Here is a 19,988-nt window from a genome sequence, read left to right on the forward strand (position 1 = left end):
TACAGCAAGCAATTAGGAAGGCAAATGGCATGTTGACCTTTATTGTAAGGGGGTTGGAGTACAAGAGGAAGGAAGTCTTACTACAATTGTACAAGGCTTTGGTGAGAGCGCACCTGGAGTACTGTGTATAGTTTTGGTCTCCCTATCTGAGAAAGGACATATATGCCTTAGAGGCGGTGCAACAAAGGTTCACTAGATTGATCCCTTGGATGAGAGGGTTGTCCAATGAGGAGAGATTGAGTAGATTGGGCCAATACTCTCTGGAGCTTATCTCATTGAAACATATAAGATTCTGAGGGGGATTGACAGGATGGATGCTGAGTGTTTGTTTCCCCTGGTTGAAGGGTCTAGAACTAGGGGGCATATTCTCAGGATAAGGGGCTGGCCATTTAAGACCGAGATGAGGAGGAATTTCTTCATTCAGATGGCTGTGAATTTTTGGAATTCTTTACTCCAAAGGGATGTGGATGCTGAGTCGTTGAGTATATTCAAGGCTGGTAGATTTTTGGACTCTAGGGGAATCAAGGGATATGAGGATTGGACGGGAAAGTGGAGTTGAGATTGAAGTTCAGCCATGATCTTATTGAATGGCGGAGCAGTTTGGGGAGGCCATATGATCTACTTCTGCTCCTAATTCTTGTTCTTAACGGTCATGAGGCACTTTCCTACAGAGCGACTAAAATTATGAAGATGAGGCTTTGCATTGTTTCTTTGCATCTCCTAGTGGAGATTGCTAGCACAGCTGTGACAGATGCCTGGGAACATGTCATACTCCTGTTGTCTATGCTGGGGAATGGTGTTTGGTGGAGCATGAATGTAAAAAGAGATGGAGAGAAATTGGAAAATAGTTTCAGGTTTTGGACAATTAAGAAAGCTAGACTGTGATTAGCACATTCTGATGTAAATTCCATGCGAATAAAAGAAAGAAGAGAGAAAAACACAGGCAGAGTTTTGAAACATTTACTGATGTGTTTTGCCACAGAACTATCTATAAAGGTAAGAATGCTCAGAAATTTCAACTCGACAGTGTTTTCTGAATGGATTTAAATGTTTTGTTTTAAATTTCTAAGTTGTTTAATAGTATGAACTTTATGTTAAATTGTAAATGCTTCCAAATTAACCTACAAAATGTCTAACATTTCCAAAACACTGTAAAAGCTTTCTGGTATTGCAAATTACATTTGCATTATCCTCGTCAGTTGATTCTGAAAAGTGGGCACTGTTTAGTTTTCGCACCCGATTTGTACAAACACCTGCCCTGAACAAATGTGTTCTTGAAAGCAACCTTCCATTTTTCAAAATCCTGAAAAGGTTGTTGTGTGGATGTGCAATTGCACTGATTGGTGACCCCCGAACTGCATTAGTAAAAAAGCTGGAATTGACTGGGTTCACCTGAAACCAGGTAATTCAGGTAAGCCTGGGTTATGAATTCAGGTTTGTGTTTATTCCCATGAATACACTTAATACTCAACTTGAGTAATAAATCTGATGTGCTAAGCTTTACACAGGTACTATGGTACTTTTTTTCCAATTTGTTTGTCATTCTGAATGGAAAATAATATTTTCCACTTTTAAAGACCTCAATTAGATCACCTCTCAATCTCTTAACTCAAAGGAATACACAACCTGTCCTCATAATTTAACCTTTTAAGCCCTGCTTTCATTCTGGGGAAACTGCATTGTACCCCTCCAAGGCCAATATATCCTTCATCGGCTTCAGTTCCCAAACTGAGCGCAATACTTCAGATGGGGTCAGTTGTACAAAGCTGTGGATGGACTCCATCAGGAGTACTGCATTCAAGTGAGCAGAAGAATATTCTGACTGAGGGATTGGGAAATAGCTTAGAGATGACAAAGAAGGAGTAATGTAGAAATATAATAAAACAATGACTTTGCTACTCGAGTTTAGTTTAATAATGAAGAGAATGCCAGTAACACGATATCATTTAGTTGAGCATCTTACAAAACTTGGTAATGTTGTAGATTTCAGTTACACGTTGTATGAAACCAGGGCTAAACAAAATCAGTGACAAGGCATTCCAGCAAACAGCCTCCTCTAATCTTTACACTCATCTTTATATAGTCTGGGTTTGGATGTTCCAGTACTTAATCATGAGGGCAAACCATCAAAGGATATTCCACTGAATTGTTGATTTGTTTTATTGTTTAAGAAACCCATGTGAATGCTTGTGTCACCTAGACTACGGAATATTACTAAGTTTGAAAAGATTAGAAGGCGAATGAAATGAAGGTTAGATGACACCAAGCATGGACTTTAAAAGCTGTAGATTGTTGAAAAACAAAGATCAAAAGAGTTCAGTGGGAATAGTCTTGTTTTCAGTACAATGAAGATGCAAGCCAGAGAAAAAATGTGAAAGAAAATGTACTTGTAGTTTAGAAGGAAAAAAAGAGGAAACTTCAGAGGAGCACTGGTTACAATCAATATTAATGGGAAGAGATCAGAAATGTGAGAGTGGGTGCCCATCAGACAACAAAGATTGTCATGTACCCTGTTCACGGAGTGTGAGAGGGGTGTTGGGAGAGTATCCCCACATATGGAAGCACAATTCAAGTATTGAATGGAATTGGGCTTTATAACGTGTTAGAAGCTGTTAAAGGGAGAAAAATCTTCACACAAGGGAAATCTGGAACTCTCTCCATCAAAAAATGTTGAGGCTAGGTCAATTGAAAATTTCAAAACTGAAATTGATAGATTTTTGTTAGTCAAGGTTATTAAGGGATTTGGAACAAAGGCAGGTAAATGGAGTTAAGATACAGATCAGCCATGATCTAATTGAATGGTGGAACAGGCTCAAGGGGCTGAATGGCCTACACCTACTCATATATTTCATCCCACCTTAACAAAATAGTAAATGTTGAATCCATTGATCTGGTTCGACATTGGTTCTTGTTCAGATTACTTGAGGAATTTGTCAGTGAAATATATTTGGGATTTTTTTTTTAACTAGCAGTAATAACCACAATATTTTTTCATTATTCATTTTATTGTATTTAGAAATTATTGCTCAAATCATAAACCCTGTAGCACGGCTGAGACCCATATTGTCCCGTGAAAAATGTAATGATCAGATTGTCACCCTGCTGAATGCCTGCTGGGATGAATGCGCAGACAGAAGACCAAACTTTCAATCAATCAAACACGCACTGCGAAGGGCCAGCCCTGAAGGGTGAGTCTTAAAACAGATACTATCTGACACTGCTGGAATTTTCACTATTCTTCACATTGACATCTCATGACAATTAGCTAAGAGTTCACATTCACAGTTGGGCAGCTGTTTCTAAGATTTTTTTCTGTTTGGTGTCTGATTAAGGATATATTTATGATAGTGCTGTTATGTGATGAGAGAACTGTGTAAGCAACACATCTTTAAACCAATAGTTGAATGATAAGGATATAAATGTGAGGCTCTTGGGTGTCATTCAATGGCAATAATGCATATTGCATCAGAACTCTGTTCTGATGAAAGGTCAGTGACCCTATCTCTCCGCAGATGCTTTTTCTAAATAAACCAACAAGGAGACACTGGTTGCCCCAGTGTAATCAAATAAAAAACAAACAAATAAGATTCTGAGGGGGCTTGACAGGGTAGATGCTAAGAGGATGTTTCCCTTTGTGGGAGAATCTAGAACTCGGGGGCATAGTTTCAGGATAAGGGGGCGTCCATTTAAGACACAAGAACATAAGAAACTGTGGGAGTACCTTCACTTCACAGACTGTAGCAGTTAAAGACTGAGATGAGGAATTTCTTCTCTGAGGGTTGTGAATCTTTGGAATTCTCTACCCCAGAGAGCTGTGGAGGCTGGGTCATTGAACATATTCAAGACTGAGATAGATAGATTCTTCAACAATAGGGGAGTCAAGGGTTATGGGGAACAGGCAGGAAAGTGGAGTTGAGGCCAGGATCAGATCAGCCATGATCTTATTGAATGGCGGAGCAGGCTCGAGGGGCCGTATGGCCTACTCCTGCTCCTGTTTCTTATGTTCATAAAGTGCCCCCCATTTAAAGGGGCATAACTAATTGTAAAGTCCTGTCCCCTCAGTACAGATTCACACAAGGCATGTAGTGAAGTCAAGGTCACTCTGGACCTGCACCTTTATTTCACAGCTCTGGAATGCTGCACTTGCCTGAGACCTGTCCTTATATACCTGAGTCTTGCAAGTGCACCCCTGGTGGTAAGGTATGCTGGTGGTTACAGGTCATATCTTATTACAGTCATGTATAGCATGTTAGGATACAGTTATATATAATAATGTAAGATACATGACATCACCCTCCCCCAAGGTCTTATTGTCTTTATAGGTTCAGTCTCTCAGGTGGTCTACACTCTCGCATGGAGCGTCTGAGTTGTGGTTCAGTTGTTTGCCTTGGTGTCTGTTTTTCTTTGGGTGTGGTTGCTGGTATCTCGCCTGGGCTGTCTGTTTCGATTGGTGTGATTGTTGTTGACTCGCCTGGGCTGTTTGTTGGGATTGCCCTTTCCTCAGGTTGTTCCCTCTGTCTGTCCACCAAGTGTGGTGCGAGTTCCACATTGTAGTCTGCCTCTGGTTCCGCAGTGTTGTTGGTAAATCTGTTTTTGACTTGGTCTACATGCCTCCGGCAGGTTTTGCCGTTGTCCATTTGTACTACCAGTAGCCTGTTTCCTTCCTTGCCCGTTACTGTCCCTGCAAGCCATTTGGGACCCCTGCCATAGTTTAGTACAAACACTTTGTCCCCTATCTCATTCCATCTCCCCCTCGAATTTCTGTCATGGTACTCAGTTAGGTTACGGCGCTTTGCCTCAACGATTTCGTGCATGTCTGGGAGGATTAATGAGAGCTTTGTTTTTAAAGTCCTTTTCATCAACAGTTGCGCGGGGGGGATCCCAGTCAGTGAGTACGGACGAGATCTGTATGCCAGCAGCAGTCGCGACAGCTGACCCTGCAGCGTGGGACCTTGGATTTTAAGCATGCCTTGTTTAATGATTTGCACTGCTCTCTCCGCCTGGCCGTTGGAGGCTGGCTTGAACGGTGCCGTCTTGACGTGATTTATGCCGTGGTCAATTATAAAGTCTTGGAATTCTGCGCTGGTGAAGCACGGACCATTGTCACTGACCAATATGTCAGGGATTCCGTGCATTGAAAACATGGTTGCGAGGCTCTCCACAGTGGTGGAGGTTGTGCTCGAGTTTAAAATGGTGCATTCGATCCACTTTGAAAATGCATCTACAACTACGGGGATCATTTTGCCCATGAATGGGCCCACATAGTCTACGTGCACCCGCGACCACTGTTTGGTAGGCCAGGGCCAGGGGCTCAGTGGAGCCTCCCTGGGGACATTGCTGAGTTGGGCACAAATGGTGCACCTTCGGACGCAGAGCTCCAAGTCCGCGTCAATACCAGACCACCAGACGTGGGTTCTGGCTATGGCCTTCATGAGAACGATCCCCGGGTGCTCGCGGTGGAGCTCCCGGACAAATGCCTCTCTGCCTCGTAGAGGCATGACTACTCGGCTGCCCCACATCAGGCAGTCTGCTTGTAGTGATAGCTCATGCATGCGCCTGTGAAAGGGTTTTAATTCCTAGGGGCAGGCATTGCGAGTCTCTGCCCAGTCACCAGTTAGGACACATCTTTTTACTAAGGATAACATAGGGTCGCTGGCCGTCCAGGCTCTGATTTGGCGAGCCGTCATAGGCGAACCTGTGGACTCAAAGGCATTGATTGCCATGACTATCTCACAGTCCTGTTCGTCAGACCCTTCCGTGGTCGCCAGGGGTAGCCTGCTGAGCGCGTCGGCACAGTTGTCTGTGCCTGGTCTGTGCCTTATGGTATAGTCGTAGGACGCCAGCATGAGTGCCCACCGTTGAATTCGCGCCGAGGCGTTGGCGTTTATTGCCTTGCTCTTGGATAGGAGGGACGTGAGGGGCTTGTGGTCAGTTTCTAACGCGAACTTGGCCCCGAAAAGGTATTGGTGCATCTTTTTGACACTGTACACACACGCGAGCGCCTCCTTCTCAACCAATCCGTACCCGCGCTCCGCCCGCAAAAGTGCATGGAGGCATAAGCTATGGGTTGTAATTTGCCCGCACTATTGACATGTTGCAAAACGCACCCGACCCCATACGCTGACGCATCGCATGTGAGAACTAGCTTTTTACCTGGGTTAAAGAAAGTTAAAACACTGTTGGAACACAGAAGGTTGCGTGCCTTATTGAAGGCGCGTTGCTGGGCGTCCCCCCAAAACCAATCACACCCCTTCCTGAGTAGCACGTTGAGAGGCTCCAGCAACATGCTTAAGTTCTGCATAAAGTTCCCAAAGTAATTGAGTAGCTCGAGAAAGGCGTGCACTTCTGAGACATTCCGGGGCCTGGGTGCCAGGCGAATTGCTTCTGTTTTGGACTCTGTTGTGCGGATTCCATCAGTGGCAATCCTTCTGCCCAAAAATTCAACCTCGGGTGCGAGAAACAGGCACTTGGATTTCTTGACTCGTAGGGCTACCCGATCCAACCGCTTTAGTACTTCCTCCAAATTACGGAGATGGGAATCGGTGTCCCTGCCCGTGATAAGTATGTCATCTTGAAATACAACCGTCCCCGGGATGGACTTGAGCAGACTCTCCATGTTGCGCTGGAATATGGCAGCTGCCGACCTGATGTCGAATGGACATCGATTGTACATGGAAAGGCCTCGATGTGTGTTGATGGTGGTGAGTAGCTTGGATTCCTCGGTCAATTCTTGCGTTATATACGCAGATGTGAGGTCGAATTTTCAGAAAAGTTCACCTCCAGCCAATGTGGCAAATAAGTCCTCCGCTCTGGGCAGCGGGTACTGGTCCTGTAGGGAGACTCTGTTTATGGTAGATTTGTAGTCCCCACAGATTCGTACGGATCCATCAGGCTTCATGACTGGGACGATGGGACTTACCCAGTCGCTAAATTCCACAGGTGACATAATGCCTTCCCGCAGAAGCCTATCTAGTTCGTGTTCAATCTTTTCCCTCATCACATAGGGTTCAGCTCTGGCCTTGTGATGGACCGGTCTAGCATCCTGTGTGATGTAGATTTTGACTTTGGCCCCTTTGTAAGTGCCCACACCTGGCTGAAAGAGATGTTCAAATCGCTTTATAACTGTTGAGCAGGAGGTCCGTTCCTCTAATGACATGGCATGGACATCATCCCATTTCCAGTTTAGTTTTGCCAGCCAACTACTCCCCAGCAGTGCTGGGGGGTCTCCGGGGACAATCCACAGGGGAAGTCGGTTCACTGTCCCTTTGTGTGTGACAGAGAGCATGGCGCTGCCGAGGACTGGTACGATTTCTTTGGCATAGGTCCTTAGTTTGGTGTTGACCCTTGTGAGTTTTGGTCTGTCTTTTTTATGCGGCCACAGTTGTTCAAATTGTTGAGCGCCCATGAGAGATTGACTCGCTCCCGTATCCAGCTCCATGTTGACAGATATCCCCTTGAGTAGGACCCTCATCATTATAGGAGGCGTGCTGTTGTAGGAGCAGCGGCCATTGATCGTGTTGACCCGCTGTACATCGGTGTCCCGGGTACTGTCCCTACCATCTTCTGGTCCGCTTTCAGACCCATCCGATTCGTATACCAACCAAGCTGCCGTTTGTTTGCACATGCGGGCCAAATGCCCTGTATATTCACAATTTCTGCAAACAGCCTGCTGAAATCGACATCCCCTTGATGAGTGCCCACCCCCACACCTCCAGCCCAGACCTGTTCCATTGTTCAAAGTGTTCCCAAAGAATGAACTGCATCTGGCTGATCTCTCTTGAGCTTCTCTCAGTTTGTAGTTGATTTCTCGCATTGTGGGTTGATGAGGTGTGAACGGCCATTCCTGTCGCCCTTGATGGCTTCTGCCTGTTGTCGAGAGCCTGTTTTCCCGGTTTTGTCTGTGTGTGGAGGTAGCAGCTTGTTTGGTGCTGTGAACTTCTTGTTCTGATATTTCGTTAGTTGTCGTACCTGCATTGTAAATCAACCTAGTTTCTTCTTCCCCTACCAAGAATGTCTGTGCAACCAGTGCTGCTGCCTCTAAGGTCAGGTTCTTAGTCTCTATGAGCTTTCGGAATATGCCTGCATGGCCTATTCCTTCAATGAAAAAGTCTCTCAGCATTTCTCTCCTCAGTTCATCAGAGAACTCACATAAACTAGCCAACCTCCGAAGTTCCGCCACGAAGTCGGGTCTGCTCTGGCCCACACAGCGTCTGTAGTTGTAGAACCTATGTCTGGCCATCTGTAGGCTGCTCACTGGCTTCAGGTGCCTCTTACCAATGTGCTCAATTCTTCAAACGACTTGCTTGCTGGTTTCTCGGGTGCCAACAGATCCTTCATGAAAGCGTATGTTTTCGAGCCACAGCTGGTCAAGAGATGGGCTCTTCTCTTGTCTGCCTTATCGTCGCCTAACCAGTCTTTGGTTACAAAGCTTTGCTGGAGCCTTTCTATAAAGTCCTCCCAATTGTCTCCCGCATTGTACTTTACATCTGATCCGTTGTTCGCCATTCTGTGGATTCTGTAATCCCGTAACTCGTCGCCACTGTAAAGTCCTGTCCCCTTAGTACAGATTCACACGAGGCATGTAGTGAAGTCAAGGTCACTCTGGACCTGCACCTTTATTTCACAGCTCTGGAATGCTGCACTTGCCTGAGACCTGTTCTTGTATACCTGTCTCTTGCAAGTGCACCCCTGGTGGTAAGGTATGCTGGTGGTTACAGGTCATATCTTATTACAGTCATGTATAGCATGTTAGGATACCGTTATATATAATAATGTAAGATACATGACACTAATAAAGAACTTAACCATAAAGCAAAGGACACTGATAAACATAAATCATATTATTACGAGTGTCAAGTATGCCCTCCTGTCTCGGAAGGCCTCAAGCGCATGCTCCTTCTCAGGGCTCTCCCCCCGCCACCTCTCCAGCGATGCGGCCTGACTTTCTGAGTGTCTCCAGCATTTTCTGTTTCTATTTCTGCTTTCCAGCAGCTACAGTATTTTGTTTTTTTGTTTTGCTGCATTTTGTGTGTTCGATTGGTCAACGGCTGAAAGTCTGCGAGACCTCGTCTACTAGCACTTCCTTCAATTGTTCAGCTGCTCCTCAGTTTGATGAAAGCCACTCAGCCAATGAGCAGTCAACATTTGCTCAGCTGCGATTGAATGGCCATCACAGCTGAGCTCAGACAACAAAGATTGTCAAGTATTGGATTCCAATTGCTGCAAAAGAGGCAAAAATGAACGAAGAAGCTAAGTGCGTTTCAGGAGTGCTGTTTTTCTAATCAGATATTTATCTTTTTTTTTTACAGTGAAGTGAGCATTCTCGATAATATGGTAGCTAAACTGGAAAAATATGCTAATCATCTGGAAAAAGTAGTTGAAGAAAGGACAAGCCAACTCATGGTGGAGAAGGGGAAGACAGATCAGCTGCTGTCCAACCTGTTGCCCAGGTATTGTCTCCTAGATGTTTGACATCTGAGAAGCTCTGCAAGGAAGTGTATCTCCTCAGAAAATATCATTCTCATCTGTAGTACTTAAAACCACTTATCTAAATATAAATAGAACAATGATAATTATGTACAAGAAGATTCTGCGTGTAGTGTATTTGCATCATGGGTTCTTTGCTTAAGAATTCATAGCTACATATTTGCTGTAAAGAACTAGCTGGTTTATTAGCAAAGGTTTAACAACAAACTGAACACAACCAGTTCATCCGCCAGGCCCACAACTGCACGCCTCATTGTGGAGAACCTGAACTCAATCAACAGGGGTTTTATTGAGTCTTGTGAACATCATGTGACTGGCTTTCTGGAACACACAACACATTCATTTAACAAATTCAGATTGAATTTGTACATAATGGCCCAGATTTTGCTGTAGCAGGTTATCAATAAGCGTCTGCCGTTAGTTAGACTTGTCTTTCCACATTTAGGGTTTTAAATCTTTTGCTTGGCAAGTTACTGAAAGTGCAAGCTGATAACGGCGCAGCGAGGGAAACAGGGCATCTGGGACCTGAGACAACAACCACAACAACAAAACTTGCATTTATATAGCGCCTTTAACGTAGTAAAATGTCCCAAGATACTTCAGAGAAGTGAATTGAATAAAATTTGACACCGAGTTACATACGGAGATTTTAGGATAGAAAGCTTGGTCAAAGAGGTAGGTTCTAAGGAGTGTCTTAACGGAGGAGAGAGAGGTAGAGAGGTTTAGGAAGGGTATTCCAGAGCTTAGGGCCAAGGTCGCTGATGGCATGGCTGCCAATGGTGGAGTGATTAAAATCGGGGATGCCCAAGATGCCAGAATTGAAGGAGCGCAGAGATCTCGTTGGGCAAGCATCTCCTTAACCAATCAGATTAAAGGAATGTGAAATAAATGGGGGATTGATGGAGAAGGAAGTGTAAATTAGAATGGGTGAATTTACTGTCAAATCTGCTACAGAAAGAGAAATAAAGAGAGGGAAAAAAAGGTCTGGATTAAGAGTAAGAGAAAAAAGTCAAAGGTAAAGTTATTGGTCCAGAAATTCCGGCCTCCCCAGGTCCGTACGGAGTGTCTACGGACCCGGGAAGACATCGCAAAAGTCGGTCTTCAGCGCATAATGCGCACGCGCTGAAAACTGGCTTTTCCAATCTGTCAAGCTCCAGCTTGACAGATCCTCCGCAGCTCAGGAGCGAGGACATTTGCAAGGGCAAAATTGCAGTATTTATCCATATCTTGCCCAGCAAATGTCCTCAAAATTCCTGCGCCTGATAAAAGCAGGCGCATAGCCTACTTTTACAGGTGTAAGAGTCTTAAAACACACTTAAAACATAAAAAATAAAATTAAAAATACACATTTTATTTTATGTTAAATTTATTTTAAACCATAATTTAATTTTTTTTTTAAAAACTCGGAAAAAAAATGTTCTCCAAGATATTTATTAACTTTAATGTCAATTAATTTTAATTATGTGAGGTGTGTTTTTTATTTTTTATTTGGTGTTATTGTATTTGTTTTTTTTCTTAATTAATAGCAATGAGAACTTGTAGATGCCGAGTTCCCATTGCTATTAATTGAGAATACTGCACCTGATTGGTTGAGCAGTCACACGTGACTGCACGTTCTGCGTGGGAACCTAGAGGACGGAAGCGCGTTTCGCAGCGCGGGAAGAGAAGACCCCCCCATCGGAAACCCACGCTCCTCCCGGACCACCAGGTAATTTCGTAGAAATGTTTCAGGTCGGTGCCAATTGCCCGCGGGGAAGCTTCCGACCGCAATTTCAGGGCCAATAAAAAAATTTTATTTTAAAATCAACATTTTTAAAATCGCCAACAAGAAGTAATACCTGAAGGAATGAGCCTCCACACTTTTAATAGTTAATTCTCAGTGCCAGAGAGGTAGATTGGCAGTAATTAAGTTATTATGTCATTAAAACGGTACTTGTGCTTGTAATAACAAGACTTAACTTTCTCTGGCAAGTTTAGTTGGTATCGACTGCGCAAAAAGAGATTCTCCAAGCCATTCAATGCATTTCAATGCTGAGACAGGCAGCGAGATGCCCATTCCCCGAAGCTAACGGCAGAGCGGTGCATCTCGGACAGCAACTTTTATTGGCATTTAACCGCACATCGATCCGTCACCTGAACTTGCCATTTATGCTTAAATAATGGCAAGTGCCCATTAGTTTCACTGTTATTTTGACAGCAAAATCTGGGTCAATGTACTTTTAATACTAAAATGATTGCTTTTAATAATATTGTGAAGTTATAACATTTTAACAAGCCTGCTTTATAATATATAAATGTTTTTCCTTCACCATTTACACTCCATAATTGTGCGCCTTGCAACAGTTTAACCTGCCAGTGAAACACTATTTTGTTAAGAGTGGAAATATCCAAATTGACAGTACGGTTTAGTTTTGCCTCTTTACGTAATACATTCATCTAAAGTGATCAACTAAATGATTAGATTTTCACACATTTGTCGACAGGTTGGGTTGTTACATGGTGTAGGCAAATTTATGACCTTTTAGGATGCAATGCAGCTAAATGGGCTTTTAACTTAATATTCAGTCTTGACATGCCATTCACATTTTATATATACTCTATGGTTAGACACAAGTAGTCACATGACTAACAGGTCAGGCCTGAATTTTAAACCAAAATCCAATTTCAGTTCATTGTACATCATGGGCCAGAACTTCCACTTTTTGTGCCTGCTTAACGCCCACTTAACACCCATTTTTCCGCTGAAATGACCTATAATACCCATATATCACCACTTTGGCACAAAATGGAAACTGGCGGGCATTTTTCGGAAACTTATCGCCAAGCGTTACTTTCCCCATGTGTTTAACGCTGAGAAAAAATATTCCCGCCCGCCCACCTTTTTTGGGCGTAATCAGCAGAATGGGCGAATTCAACGGCCATAATATCGCCCAGCGTTACTTTCTGCCTGGAATTAACGCCGATTCAATATTAACGCCCGGCAACTGTTTTTTGTCGTAAAGAGCATATTTACCCAAACTGGCGGTCATTGAGATCGCCCGTAGTCAATTTCACCATCTCGCACACATTCTGCCCACAATATCGCTCGCTAAAAGACCGCTCACAAAAAGTGGAACAACTGGAACGAATCACAGCGTCATGGACGCCATGTTGTAGATCACATGCCGCGTCCTTTAAAAGGCTGCTGTGCTTCAATCTCAGTGGAGTTCAGATGTACTCTGCAGGTCTTTGGAGTTGATGAGAACATCTCTAAAAACATCTTGACCACACTGTGACCGATTGGAATTGAAGAGGTGTCTTTGTCAGGACATTCCTTGTTTGTGAGCAATCGGTGGAAAACAGAGAGCGACTGCAATGGGGAGACAGACAGATGAGGAGGACCAGACGTTACACCGCCCGCAAGTACAAGGAGAAGCAGTATTACCCCTACTTGCCCGACACCACCTGCCTTCGGAGACTGCGCTTCCACAAAGCGGTTATCTGAGGTATGCCAACTGATAAGGGCAGATCAGCAGCCTGCACTGTCCATTGAGGTCAAAGTCACTGCGGCACTGTCGTTCTATGCCTCAGGTTCTTTTCAGGCCACAGCTGGCGACTTTCTCAGCATGCAACACATCGCTGCATTAGACAGGTCACTGAAGCCCTGTACGTATGCAGGAGGGACTTGATCAGCTTCCCTATGACCAGGGAGGCACAGAGTGAGAGGGCTCTGGGATTCTCCAACTTCCCCAAGGTGCAGGGAGCAATAGATTGTACGCACATTGCGATGCGGGCACCTTTTGAGGATGCCGAGGTTTTCAGGAACCGCAAGAGATTCCACTCCCTGAATGTCCAGCTGGTTGTCGACCACCAGCAAATTATACTGGCAGTGAATGCTCAATTTCAGGCAGCATCCATGATGCGCACATCCTGCGTGAGAGCACTGTATCTGACTTGTTTAACAATCAGCCACAAGGTCAATGCTGGATGCTTGGGGACAAAGGATATAGCCTCGCCACCTGGCTGATGACCCCCCTGCATGACACCCACACCGAGGCCGAGAGGCGATACGAGAGCCACAGAGCAATTTGTAATATCGTGTAGAAAACCATTGGAGTGCTGAAGCAATGCTTTAGATGCCTGGACCACTCAGGAGGCGAGCTCCAATACCACCCTGAGCAGGTAGATCAATTCATGGTGGTCTGCTCCATGCTACACAACTTGGCTATCAGGCGGGGACAAGAATTGCCTGATGAGTCTGACAGCCTACCTCACCAGAGAGAGGAAGAGGAGGACAAGGAGGCGGACACTGACATCGGGCCAGCCAATCAGGCTGAAGCTGAAGCCATGCCCCTGCCCCCCTGAAGACCACATGAAAGGGCCCATGGTGGCATGATAGCTGTAAGAGCCTTATGTCAGGAGCTCATCAATGATCGCTTTGACTGAAAGAACGTTGGTGCTATTTACAAGGCTGACACACTGCTGGGTGTGCAGGTCATACATCAATGGTGGGCATCACCTTTGTTATGTATGCAATCCTATGTAACCAGCTTTCTACCGCCACCAGAGGGTGCATCTGTTGGAGTCCCAAGGGATTCCAGCATCCCTTGGGAGCACTGTATATAAGCAGGCCTCCCATGTTGTACCAACACTTTGGAGTTAGAATAAAGAGACTAAGGTCACACTTACTCATGTCTACAGCACTCAATCACATTACTTTATTATGGACGTAACAACTGGTGACGAGATAACGAACCATCAAGCGAAAATGCAGAGAACTGTTGGTATCCTGGAGAAATTCTCAGAAGGGGACGATTGGGAGACCTTCGTGGAGCGACTTGACCAATACTTTGTGGCCAACAAGCTGGAAGGGAGTGTGAACGCTGCCAAACAAAGGGCTATCCTCCTCACCGTCTGCGGGGCAGCAACCTATGGCCTCATGAAGAATCTTCTTGCTCCGGTGAATCCAACAACCAAATCATATGATCCGGGAGCACCTAATTCCGAAGGAGAGTGTTCTGATAGCAAGGTATCGATTTTACACATGTCAATGGTCTGAAGGCCAAGAAGTGGCGAGCTATGTCGCCGAACTAAGGCGCCTTGCAGGACATTGCGAATTTGATGGATTCCTGGAGCAAATGCTTAGAGACTTTTTTGTGCTTGGCATTGGCCATGAGGTTATCCTTCGCAAACTATTGACTGTTGAAACACCGAACCTGAGCAAAGCCATAACGATAGCCCAGGCATTTATGTCCACCAGCGATAACACCAAACAAATTTCGCAGCATAAAGATGTTTCGGCAAGTACTGTACACAAAGTAACGTCGTTTTCAGGCAGGCATGTATATGGCAGAATGTACACGCCTGCAGCTGCATGACCTCAGATGACTCAGAGTCCGCCATCAAGCGTTAATGCGAGGCAGTTAGCACCTTGTTGGTGCTGCGGAGGTGATCATCGAGCCCTTCAATGCCGCTTCAAACACTAAAGGTGCAAAGGCTGTGGAACAATGGGACACCTCCAGCGAAAGTGCAGGCGAGCTGCAAACTCTGCAAACCACCACGTTGCAGAGGAAGACCAATCCATGGCAGATTAAACTGAACTAGAGACTCAAACCGAGGAGGCAGAAGTGTATGGGGTACACATCTTCAGTACGAAATGTCCACCGATTATGTTAAAAGTTCAACTGAACGGAATTCCAAAGCGCCCAGGCGCTTGGATTCTGTGTAGCTTTATCTCTCATACAATTGGAATTGGACACGGGTGCGAGTCAGTCCATCATGAGCAAAAAGGCCTACGACAGGCTGTGGTGCCACAAGGCACACAGGCCCAAGCTGAGCCCCATTCACACCAAGCTGAGGACTTACACTAAAGAGCTGATCCCTGTAATTAGCAGCGTAGCAGTAAAAGTCTCCTATGATGGAGCAGTGCATGAACTACCACTATGGATAGTACCAGGAGATGGCCCCATATTGTTCGGCAGAAGCTGGCTGGGAAAAATCCGCTGAAACTGGGAAGACATCCGAGCACTTTCGTCCACCAACGACACCTCATGTGCCCAGGTTCTGAGCAAGTTTCCGTCATTGTTTGAGCCAGACTTCGGAAGTTTTTCTGGGCGAAGGTGCAGATCCACTTGATTCCCGGTACACGACCCATCAACCACACGACACGGGCGGTGCCATATATGATGCAAGAGAAAGTGGAGACTGAGCTAGACAGGCTGCAACAAGAGGGCATCATCGCGCCGGTGGAATTCAATGAGTGGGTCAGTCCGATTCTTCCAGGTTCTCAAGGGCAATGGCACGGTCATAATTTGCGGGGACTATAAAGTAACGATTAACCATTTTTCGCTGCAGGACCAGGACCTGCTACCCAAGGCAGATGACCTATTTGCGATGCTGGCAGGAGGGAAGACATTCACCAAGCTGGACCTGACCTCGGCCTACATGACGCAGGAGCTGACGGAATCTTCGAAAGGCCTCACCTGCATCAACACGCACAAAGGTCTGTTCATCTACAATAGATGCCCATTTGGGATTCGATCAGCTGCAGCTATTTTTCAAAGGAACATGGAGAGTCTGCTAAAGTCGGTTCCACGCACCGTGGTTTTCCGGGACACCATTGAACACTTGCAGAACCTGGAAGAGTTCTAAGTTGGCTAGATCGTGTGGGACTCGGGTTGAAACACTCAAAGTGTGTTTTCCTGGTGCCAGAGGTCGAGTTCTTAGGGAGAAGAATTGCGGCAGACTGCATCAGACCCACCGACGCCAAGACGGAGGCCATCAAGAACATGCCGAGACCACAGAACGTGACGGAGCTGCAGTCGTTCCTGGGACTCTTCAATTATTTTGGTAATTTCCTACCCGGTTTAAGCACCTTGCTAGAACCCTTACATGTGTTGCTACACAAGGGAGATGATTGGGTATGGGGGAAATCACAAGCGACAGCTTTTGAGAAAGCTCGAAATCTGTTATGTTCCAACAAACGGCTTGTCCTGTATGATCCTTGTGCTAGCTTGTTTAGTGCTAGCTTGCGATGCGTCTTTGTACGGGGTCGGGTGTGTGTTACAACAGGCAAACGAACATTGCAACTGGTCGCTTATGTGTCCAGGAGCTTGTCCAAGGCCGAAAGGACCTACAGCATGCTTGAAAAAGAAGCTCTGGCATCGTTTACGGGGTAAAAAAAATGCATCAGCATCTGTTTGGGCTTAAGTTTGAATTAGAAACTGACCATAAGCCGCTCATATCGCTATTCTCAGGGAGCAAAGGTATCAATACCAATGCCTCTGCTCGCATCCAAAGATGGGCGCTCACGCTGTCTGCATATAATTATGTAATTCGCCACAGGCCAGGCACAGAGAACTGCACTGATGCCCTCAGTCGGCTACCATTGCCCACCACCGGGGTGGAAATGGCACAGCCTGCAGACTTGCTCTTGGTGATGGATGCATTTGAAAACGAAAAGTCACCCGTTACGGTCGGCCAGATCAGGACCTGGATCAGCCAGAATCCTTTACTGTCCCTTGTAAAAAAAACTGTGTCCTCCGTGGGAGCTGGTCCATTGTCCCAGTGGAGATGCATGAAGAGATCAAGCCATTTCAGCGGCGTAAAGACGAAATGTCCATACAGGCGGACTGTCTTTTGTGGGGTAATCGCGTGGTTTTGCCCAAGAAAGGCAGAGAAACGTTCATACTCAACCTACACAGTATCCACCCAGGCATAGTAATGATGAAAGCTATAGCCAGATCCCATGTGTGGTGGCCCGGCATCGACTCAGACTTGGAGTCTTGCATACGCCAATACAACACTTGCTCTCAACTGAGCAATGCACCCAGGGAGGCACCACTAAGTTTGGGGTCATGGCCCTCCAAACCGTGGTCTAGGATCCACGTTGACTTCGCTGGCCCGTCTCTAGGCAAAATGTTCTTGGTTGTTGTGGATGCTTATTCTAAGTGGATTGAGTGTGTAATAATGTCTGTAAGCACGTCCACTGCCACCATCGAAAACCTACGAGCCATGTTTGCCATGCACGGCCTGCCTGATTTTCCTTGTCAGCGACAACTGGCCGTGCGTTACCAGTGCTGAATACAAGGAATTGATGACCCGCAAAGAGATCAAGCATGTCACATCTGCCCCGTTCAAACCCACATCCAACAGCCAGGCAGAACGGGCAGTCCAAGCCATCAAGCAAAGCTTGAAACGTGTGTCGGAATGCTCCCTGCAGACCCGCCTGTCCCGAGTCCTGCTCAGCTACCTCACCAGACCCCACTCGCTCACCAGGGTTCCCCCAGCTGAGCTGCTCATGAAAAGGGCGCTCAAAACAAGGCTCTCTCTTGTCCACCCTGATCTCCATGATCACGTCGAGGGCAGGCGGCATCAATAAAGCATGTACCATGATCGCGCAAATTTGTCATGTGATATTGAAGTCAATGACGCTGTATTTGTACTCAACTATGGACAGGGTCCCAAATGGCTTGCTGGCATTGTCATAGCCAAAGAAGGGAGTAGGGCGTTTCAGGTCAAACTCTCAAATGGACTAACTTGCAGAAAACATTTGGACCAAACCAAACTGCGATTCACAGACAGCCACGAGCAACCTGAATAGGACGCCACCAACTTCGACCCTCCGATACACACACAAGTGGCAACCAACATGACGGTTGACCACAAAGCTGAACTCATCATCCCCAGCAGCCCAGCAAGGCCAGCTGCACAGCAGCCCAGCAAAGGCCCAAGCAACTCACCTGCACCTGCATTTGTACCGAGACGATTGACTCGGGAGCAAAAAGCCCCAGATCGTCTCACCCTGTAAATAAGCGTACTATTGACTTTGGGAGGGAGTGATGTTATGTATGCAACCCGGTGTAACCAGCATTCTACCACCACCAGAGGGCGCATCTGTTGGAGTCCCAAGGGATCCCAGCATCCTGGAGTTAGAATAAAGTGACTAAGGTCACACTTCCTCACGTCTACAGTACTCAATCACATTACTTTATTATGGGCGTAACAACCTTGGTGACAGTTAAAGTTTAAGTTGATTGAAGTTAAGTGTGATTATACCCTTTTATGTTAAGGAATCATCAGCGTGTAATGGTGCAGCTATCAGAGCCAATGTGCTGCAAGGTTTTGTTAAATAAAAAACATTTAAACTGAACATTATTCTGAGATCATCAGTATTTCTGTACAAACCAACCCTTCTCCGCCCCCCCCCCACTTCTCCTCCCCTCCTAACTCCAAGCCCCCTGGCCGAGGAGGTCTTCAGGCGATGCCTCATTGGGGGGCATGGTGATGGCTGAAGTGCTGCTTGGACTGATACGAGAGAGGACGGTCCCGAGGTAGGAGCGGGCTCTGAGCCAGAAGCAAGATGTTGCTGCTGGCTCTCATGTGTGGCTGGCAATGGGGGTGCGCACCTTGGGGTGCAGTGCGGCGCTCCGGGACCACTGGGAGCCCTCTGCCACCAGTGTTCCTGGCTACCAGCTCCAGGGCCTCCTCCATTCCTTACACGTTATATCTTATTTGTTGGACAAAAACTCGGTGCCAACTATGTTCTTGGTGCATAATGAGCTTTTTGCTGCTGGTGAATCTCCGTCGTGCCTCCCACAACAGTCAGACAAACACACACCACAGCCACACATGCTTTCAGTGCCTCTGAGCTCCCTCTCTGTCTTCTCTTCTGCGCATGTCATGATGACCCTTGACCTCCTGAATCGCGGGATTCGAGCGTTGCCATGACGTTGCTAAGGACGGCCACACTTTATAGCAGAAGGTCAGAAAAATTTAACGCTACCGCTTGTTTGATTTTGCTCGCGGTAATGCCCATTTTCAACAATGTAAACTAGGTGTCTTGAGAATGGGCGAGAAGCCGGCGATCTGAAAACTCTTTTTTATCACCCATTTTTGGGCGATAAGCTCAAAAGTGGAGGTTCTAGCCCCAAATGTTTTATTCATACCCCTGAGGGATGAGGGGGGGGGAGGGAACTGAAGATCAGACTTTTAACGTATTAGGTTGATATTTCATCATGTTTTCAAAGATTCAGGGATCTTCTTTAGATTATAAAGCAGTTGCCTGTTGACTTTTTGGATGATGTTTACCATTCTATTTATCAACAGATTCATTGCAGAGCAGCTCATGCAAGAAAATCCCGTGGAGCCAGAATTCTTTCAATCCGTTACTGTCTTCTTCTCTGACATTGTTGGCTTCACAAACCTATGCTCCATCAGCACGCCACTGCAGGTCGTGGATATGCTCAATGACCTGTACAGTTTATTCGATGGCATTATCAAGTCTTATGATGTATACAAGGTAGGAAAATGCTTGCTGGATTATGCTGGATGTACTAAATGTTGATTGAACTTCAGTTATGTGTCCCCTGACTTTTCTATGGACATAAACTAAGGTGCAATAATTACATGATTTTACCGTATTTGACAAATGAAGACACGACTAAATGATCAAAGAACAAGGAAAGGGGTCAAGTCACTCCTGAGTATTTTTATTGGACACAGCAAAACATTTCTGACATTAA

General features: G+C 45.8%; 1 protein-coding gene across 1 annotated transcript in view; it reads left to right on the top strand.

The window, feature by feature from the left end:
• Window positions 1–19,988, top strand: part of gucy2g (guanylate cyclase 2g) — a 130,770-nt gene that overhangs the window by 76,953 nt on the left and 33,829 nt on the right. The window contains exons 13-15 of the mRNA XM_070873982.1: window positions 3,017–3,188; window positions 9,309–9,449; window positions 19,573–19,765. Coding sequence (XP_070730083.1) covers window positions 3,017–3,188; window positions 9,309–9,449; window positions 19,573–19,765 — 506 coding nt within the window. The remainder of the gene's footprint in view (window positions 1–3,016; window positions 3,189–9,308; window positions 9,450–19,572; window positions 19,766–19,988) is intronic.

Source organism: Pristiophorus japonicus, chromosome 3, assembly GCF_044704955.1.
Source record: "Pristiophorus japonicus isolate sPriJap1 chromosome 3, sPriJap1.hap1, whole genome shotgun sequence".
Classification (NCBI taxonomy): domain Eukaryota; kingdom Metazoa; phylum Chordata; class Chondrichthyes; family Pristiophoridae; genus Pristiophorus; species Pristiophorus japonicus.